The 7,690-nt window shown below is 49.9% G+C and overlaps 1 protein-coding gene across 1 annotated transcript; it reads right to left on the minus strand.

Moving 5' to 3' along the window:
- Positions 1 to 896: 896 nt before the first annotated feature.
- On the minus strand, positions 897 to 7,256 carry GJA8 (gap junction protein alpha 8). Its single transcript, XM_031688846.2, has one exon. The coding sequence runs from the start codon at positions 7,254 to 7,256 to the stop codon at positions 5,913 to 5,915; it is 1,344 nt and encodes a 447-aa protein (XP_031544706.1). The 3' UTR covers positions 897 to 5,912.
- Positions 7,257 to 7,690: the final 434 nt, after the last annotated feature.

The following is a 7,690-nucleotide window of genomic DNA, read 5'->3' on the forward strand; positions in this document are numbered from 1 at the left end:
TGGGTTGAAGCCAGTTAAAAAGGCTTTATAAGTCATGGTGAGGAACTTAGAATTTATTGGGTAAGCAACTGGGTCATTGAAGAATTTTAAGCAGAGAAGTGACACGAAAAATCTCAGACAGAATCTTTTGGCTAATTTTATCTATGTTTCTCTGTAATGAATAACTTTAACTCTTTCCATAGTTTTCAGTGACATGGAAGAGAACAAATCCTATTCTTATTGTCTCTTCCCAAAAGCCCAAACAAGTATACTTTGATTTTTCCAGAGACTTGTGTAGAGAAAGGGAGAGGATAAACTGACCAAACCTCAATTCATGAGGAGAGTTTTCAGGTTCTTCCTGAATCAGATTCTCCACCATTCCACCCAAAGGTGTGCTGGGGGTGGCTTGTACTGGCTTGTAAGAGTCATTTGCTAAATTTCCTGGAATTTTATGAGCCAGTCGTTAGGTATAGTCATTATTAACAATTAAATTACATAAACTTAAACAAAAATGAAACACAAAGGTAACACACAAAGCTCATCACTTCTTAATTATTTTACTATTATCTATACCCTTGAGGTTATTTATTGTACAGTGGAAATATTTTATAATGTTGTGCTGTTGCGTATCTCTTCTCAGCTCACTGTCCAGGGACATTATATTGGTGGGTTGAAATTGGTGATGGTGGCAGAATTTACGCCAAGGAAATTGGCAAACGTGACAAACCACGGCTTCTTTACCCTAGAAAGAACTGGTTGTTACACATTTACCAGCATACCACTGCCCCCCTCCCCAGACCCCAACCCCCTTGTTCCACAACCCCTTAATTTCAAATGAAGAACACCAGAAACTGGGGAAGTCTTTTAAGGGGTAGCATGGCTGACAGATCAAAAGGAAAAAAAAAAAACAATGATGGTGAAAAGTCAAGTTAGTTTTATTGTTTGGTAACAGTCTAACACATGACTATTAGCTCCGACATAAAGATGGGGAAGGCTGGAGAAATTCAGGGCTCAGTCCCAATTCCGCCGCTCCCCTCGGCCAGAGATCTCCCCAGGAAGTTTGTTATGAATATATCTCTTAGCTGAGTCTTTACTAATCCTGCTTCATAGATGGAAAATTTGCAGAAAAAGGCAATGAAGCCATCTACTCTTCCCTCCAGGAGACTTGATCTGTTCTTCCAGAAGACCCTGTCTGCCCTGGAGAACTTCCAGAATGCATGGGGCTGGAGCCTCCAGTATACCCCACTACCTTGTTGGTCACTGTGCGGTGGAATTCCACTCTCCTGGCTTTGGGAGCCGCAATGCCTAGGGCAGTGGGAGTGATGTGTCTTCCGTAAAAACCTTTCTTTCTTTTTATTTAACTGCTGAACCTAGAATTTTATTTCCTTTTTTCCCTTCCTCCCTCAATTACATATTTAGTTATGATACTATCATTACAAGAAGGGAGAGTCTCCCCGCCTATCTCACTATCACTTCTAGGCACACACTTATTTCCTTTCACAGTTTGTACTTATGCTTAGAGGAGTTTCCAGCCAACTAGGGAAACATTTTCATCTAAACTTTGCTAACTTGCGTTGTGTGATCATTTGCACATGATGTGCAGAGAGGAATAACTCAGGGTGAGGGGCAGGGGAGAGGAGGATGAGGGGGAGTGGGATGGGGGGCGCCGTGTGAGTGGCATGCCTATCCTGACCCCGCCAGCCCCAGGGACCCTCCTCAGGAACTCAGGAAGAGCAGCTGTCTGCACCAGTCTTGCCTCAGACCTTCTGCATGACTTGGGCTGAAGAGTTCCTCCATGCAGCTCTTGGAGGATCCATGAACTCCCTTCTGCCACGAGTCAGAGACCATCTCAGGGGCTGGAGCCTCTCTCCACACGAGCCCTAGTAAGCCGAGTACTGGCAGCACCACTCTCAGCAATGAATTTTTGCATGATGAAATATATTCTCTTTTTTTTTGTAGTAAAATTCTAAGGACTTCAAGGCTACAGAAAAATTGACCTTTCTCCCACCCCACCCTTACTTCCTTCACTTTACTCACTGGCTTACTTTTAATCAGCATCTCAGAAACCATCTGTGCCATATTTGAGAGTGGTGACTGTTACTGCTTCAGTATACATTTTACAATAAGGACTTGGGACAAATTTGGATAAGACCTTCTTCCCTTTCAATTTCCAAATTAGCGAATTTTTAAAAATGCCCACTTATTTCTTCTAGTGTGCTCCTAGTGTTTCTTGCGTATTGAGTCATTTGATCCACCTTGTGAAGGACAGGCAGAACTTAACATTCACAATTAACCTACGGAGAATTGTTGTCTGGAGCAGGTAAATGACATCTCGGGGTTCCCAGCACCAGAGAGCTGCAGTCAGCACTTCTGATTTGAACCTCAGTGTTCTTCGTGGGAAAATCTGATCCCTAGGTCTCACTGAGCTTCAGGCATATTTGTCCAATTCTGTGTTGCAGGCTTCACCTGGGTGCCAACTGACAAAGTCGCGATGAAAAGCAGATAGGCCTTTTTCTGATACCCCAAATACGACGCCTACGGATTATGGAGCCAGGTTTGAAATTTTCTAGCTGAACTTTGAGTAACTCTGCCCCTCCTGGTCATAGATCTCCCTCGACGGAGGTGTTACAACTGCTGTTAGACAATTGGCCCTTTTCTTCAGGAGAGAGCTGCACTTGTGATACCCAGCTGTCCGGGGCTTCTTTTTACTGGTAGTTCCACATACCATAAAGGTTTATTCTAACAAGGGAAAGACCAGGATTAGGATTTAAAGCTTGGCTTTAATGGAGCCCAGGGGCAGTTATCATCTTGAGTCAGTTGTAATGATTTGCCTCAGATACTGAGGGACCCAGCTGTCCAGAGTAAGGTCCTCCACAGACACACAGCTGCCTGTGAATGGAGCCTGGCAGCTGTGTGGCAACTTAAGATGGGGCGTTTTCCACAGGATGACAGCAATTGCCAATCTGTCCCCAGCCATCTCTCAAGGTCAGATAGGTTCCTACTAAACATATGGGGTCAAGAGTCTGTTTGGAGTCTTCTCTGAGAAAACTAATCTCCAGAGTGTCTATTCCACACTGAAAAACTCTCACCAGGTAACTGCATGGCGGGATGGAAGGGTCAGATAGAAACTACCCACCTGCTCTTCTTCCTGGTCTCCCTGGGGCCGCACCACTCTCAGGCACCGCTCAGCAGACCCCAGACATGGCGGCCAACTCATTAGTCCTCATGGTACCCCTGGAGGTAGGTTGGTGGCAAATGCCATCTCCAGTTTGTAGACAGAAAACAGGTACAGAGAGGTTAAGAGATGACAGTAACACAGCTACTAAATGGCTGAAATAGAAAAAAAAAATCCTGGTCCCTTGATGCCTGTGTCTGTTTTTTTCCAAAACAGGCTTCCTTGTTTGTTGGGAAGACTGAGAGGCAAAGTGGCAACTTCCACAGCGGTGGGAGGTGGCAGCGGCGGGGGAGGTACAGACACTGAAGCAGGATGCTGCTTCGTTCAGGGAAATACACTCACACACTTGTGCCCTGGCCGAGACAAGGAGACCAGGGGACTTCACCTACACCTCTGCTCTGGTCCCAAAGAGCACCAGCGGTTTCCACTCAGGACAGGGTGCAGGCTCTCCTTTCCTCTTTCAGAGGAGGTCCTAGTTGGGATAGACATGTTATTCTGGTAATGATAAAGCTACTCTCAGGCTCTGAGTCTACATCTTCTTAAACTGTGTCTTCAGGAGCAAAGCTGTAGAAGCAGTGGTGCAGCCGTTGGGGTGAGTGCGATGGTGCCTGGTTCTCAGGCCTGGGATTTTGTTACTTCCCTCACCGCACAGAAGAAGGTCTGTCTGGAATAGTGTTGACTGCAAGGAGAAGGAAGATTCAAGCAGTAGCCAGCAAGTCACGTGTCTACAAGGCAAATATACCTCCTCTTCCATTCAGTTGTCCATCACCTGACACATTCCTTCATTGAGAGTTTGTCACTTGGATTAATCTAGGTAAAATACACTTGAGGCTTTCTCTTTTCAAATGTAACTTTTCCCTGGAGTGATTATCAAAAAAAATCATACCTTAGAAAGAATTTAAGTTTTAGACCATTTTGCTTTAGAATGGAGCACCAAGGAATGGGAATACTGTCATGGGGGAGGGATCGTTTCGGAGGAGGCTTTGCTCTGGAAAAACATATCTAGAATGACTCTTAAAAGAAAGGTGGTAACCAGAGGGCAGCACAAGGCATCTGTGTTCTCTGGGACAGTGCTGGTTGGGGGGACGATAGCATGAAGGCAGTTTTTCTGGGTACCCTGGCGGTCTCCTGTCCAGAGCCCTGCCCTGTCAACTTGGTTTCTTTCCCTCCTACCTTAGCCTTGGCACTGCAGCCCAGGAAGCGCAGCTTTGGTTTAGCTGAAGCATTTTGGTTAGTAATTTCTCCCTCTGCTCTGGGAATTGATTGGCTCTAGGTAAAACTGCTCCCAGTGTGAAATGTGTACTTACACTTGCGGTCTCCTCCAGCCTGGACTCTGTGTTTGAGGAGTGTTGACTGGGGAGACAAAGGGCAGGAGAACTTCCAGATCCCTCTTGTTCCCTTCAGCCTCTGCGTCCCTTCCAGGGATGAAGCCTGGCCTCGGGCTAGATTTTGGGACTCTGGCTGTTTGAGTTCCCCAACTGTAAGAGGCTCTCCCTTGTGCCTCTCTGGTGGCCCTTCGGGTACCTGTCTTGCACCTGAGCAAGGCCTGGGGGCCGAGTCTCCTCAAGATGGGTCAGCAGGCGGGCATCCTCCAGCTTAGAACTGGGCTTGCCCTGGCCCCTGGTGAACGGTGTGTAGACTTCAGGCTAAGACCTGATGTCCGAAGAGGACAGGAAAGGAAAGGACCTTCTTTGCTTCAGGAAGCAAACTGAGATCCGACCTCGAAGCCTTTTCTTTCAGTGACCCAGGTGTCGGGGGTGGCGTAAGTGGAAGGTTGGGGTCTTGTTCTCTTTTTCTGATGCTGCCCAGAGCAGAATTCCCACCAATACAAGGGGTGTAATTACATCAGAACCCAGGGGCCACAGTGATCCCAAAGAGAGACCAGTGAGGACTCCGGACGTCTCCTGGACTGATGATTTAACCCAAACACTCCAAAATGGTGAAACGAGGTTTGGAAGCCACAGGAATGAATTGAGACAAGAAATAATATGACCGATTCCATAGGAAGGTGGGGCTCCCGGGGGTAAGTTGACCTTGCAGATGGGTGCCCCACACATTAAACTTGGCTTGCACACGTTTTCTCTGGCCTACACGGCATGTTTAAAATTTAGTTGACAACATTCAAAATTGGGGAAGTTTAACTTAAAAGACTGGATTTCTGGCTCCTCTTGAAAAATCAGATGGCCAGGTAATGCTGCCTGGTACTCACTGCCCGGAACTGAGGAGCAGCTGTCGTGTGCTGTCCAGTTCTCACAGCTGAGCCTGCCATGAGACCAGAACAGGCCCGCTTCACCCACGTAAGCCACAGGCCTGCAACCGGCAGGCATTCAAGTTTGAGACCCCAGACATGTGGTCACATGGTGTCTGCTACAGCAGTGCTATGCTGATAATGTTTGTTTGAGTTTGTGAGCTTGAAATAAACAGGGAAAAAGCTATGAGGCAACCCCAATTCTGATTGGAAGGATTCCTATGGGGAAATGGGGATGAAAGCAGAATTCCCGTGGCTGTTGGTGTAGGGGGCAGGGCAGTCATGAGACTGGGAACTCAAAAGGGACAATGGGTTTATCTGGGAGGCCTTTACAAAGGGGACAGGCAGCTTCCTAGCTGCACGGCATGCGCGTTCTAGCACAGAGCCTGTCCAACCAGGGGCGGGAGCCAGGGGAGGGACAGAGGAGTCAAATCATGTTGGCATCTTTAGGTTTCACTTTGCCCTGTGTTAGCTCGGGTGTTTTCTTTTCTTTCTTTCTTTGGTATCACTTCAGACGGTTAGATCGTCTGACCTGGCCCGGCTGCTGGCCTTGCTCAGCCTGCTCAGGGGCCTGGTGTCATCCCCGGGCAGCTCCGGACACACCGAAGGCGCCTTCTCGGTCGGCAGCTCTTGCTTGGGTACCTTCTCGGGCTGCAGCTCTTCTTTCTCAGCTTCTTTCCCCACTTCGGGGGTCTCGACTGCTTTCTCCCCCTCCAGCACGGCCACCAGCTCCTGCCCGGCCACCAGCTCCTGTCCATCTGTGCTCACTCTCTCTGCCTCCTGCCTCTTCTCACCCACCTCTGCTTCTGCCCCCTCCTCCGCTGGGGGCTCCTCCCCCTCGCCCTCCCGGGCTCCCACCTGAGCGTAGGAAGGCAGTGTCTCTTGGTAGGCCCTGGACAAGTCCCCCAGGGGCCCAGCAACCATCTTCTCCTCGAACTGACTGAAAGGCTTGGCAGACAGTGGGCTCGTCTCCACCATCCCGACCTCAGTCAAAGGGAAATAGTGGGACACGATTTTCTCTTCCTCAAGGAGCTGGTAGCCCTTGGCCTTCTGGATGGAGGAGACAGCAATGGAGTGGAGGGACTTCTCAGGGACCTCCCCCAGCGGCTGCTCCGTGGGCTTCTTGAGGGCAGAGCGGACTCTCTTCAGGCCCAGGTGACTTATCTCCACAATGTTGAGGAACAGGGACACAGAGGCCACAGACAGCATGAACAGGATGAAGATGGTCTTCTCCGTGGGCCGGGACACGAAGCAGTCCACCACGTTGGGGCAGGGCCAGCGGCTGCAGCGGTAGAGAGGCAGGATCCGGAAGCCGTACAGGAAGTAGTGGCCCACGACGAAGCCCACCTCGAAGAGGGTCTTGAAGACGATGTGGCAGATGTAGGTCCTCAGCAGAGTCCCCTCCAGCCGGAACTTCTTGGTGCCTTTGGGGTTGCTGCTGCTCTTGTTGGCGCTGCCCTGGTCGGCCGCCAGGGGCGCGCCGTCGCCGCCGTCGCCCGGGGGCTGCTGGCTCGGCTCCTCCGCCTCGCGCTCCTTGCGCTTCTCCTCCATGCGCACGTGGTGCACCGCGTGCCCCACGTACACCAGCGACGGCGTGGACACGAAGATGATCTGCAGCACCCAGAGGCGGATGTGCGAGATGGGGAAGGCCTCGTCGTAGCAGACGTTCTCGCAACCTGGCTGCTGGGTGTTGCACACGAAGTCGGACTGCTCATCCCCCCACACGAACTCGGCGGCCGTGCCGAGGATGAGGATGCGGAAGATGAAGAGCACCGTGAGCCACACTCGGCCGATGACCGTGGAGTGCTCATTCACCTCCTCCAAGATGTTCCCCAGGAAACTCCAGTCACCCATTTCTTACCCACCTGGAGGAGGGAGAAGGCAAGACTGAGAGGCCACAGTACAATCCTGAGTCTGTCTGTGCTAACTCTTGGGGTACCTCTCCTTTCTGAGTTGCTGGAACAGTCAACACGTAAACAGCCTCTCTGGGGTGCCTCCTCCGTGCAGACCAGTACTAGGGGATGAAGAGGCATTAAAGAACCTGCTTCCACTAGCTTCCTCTTCTGTGAAATGGGTTCTCATTCACTTCACAAGCCATCTGCAAGAATAAACGAGGCAGTGTCTATACAAGCCTTGAACTCCACCCTAAATAAGGATTCATTGTTGATCACAAAGAGAAACCCATGGTTACGTGGATATGGATGAAGACCACAGCCTGAACTAAGGGTCAGGTGACATAACGCTGAAGAAATACTCTAACCCGTGAGTGTCTGGGCCCCCAGCAAAAT

Source organism: Vicugna pacos, chromosome 21, assembly GCF_048564905.1.
Source record: "Vicugna pacos chromosome 21, VicPac4, whole genome shotgun sequence".
Classification (NCBI taxonomy): Eukaryota; Metazoa; Chordata; class Mammalia; order Artiodactyla; family Camelidae; genus Vicugna; species Vicugna pacos.

Coding starts and splice junctions, on each gene's coding strand:
- GJA8 (XM_031688846.2), bottom strand. CDS start 7,256: ATGGGTGACTGGAGTTTCCTGGGGAACATCTTGGAGGAGGTGAATGAG.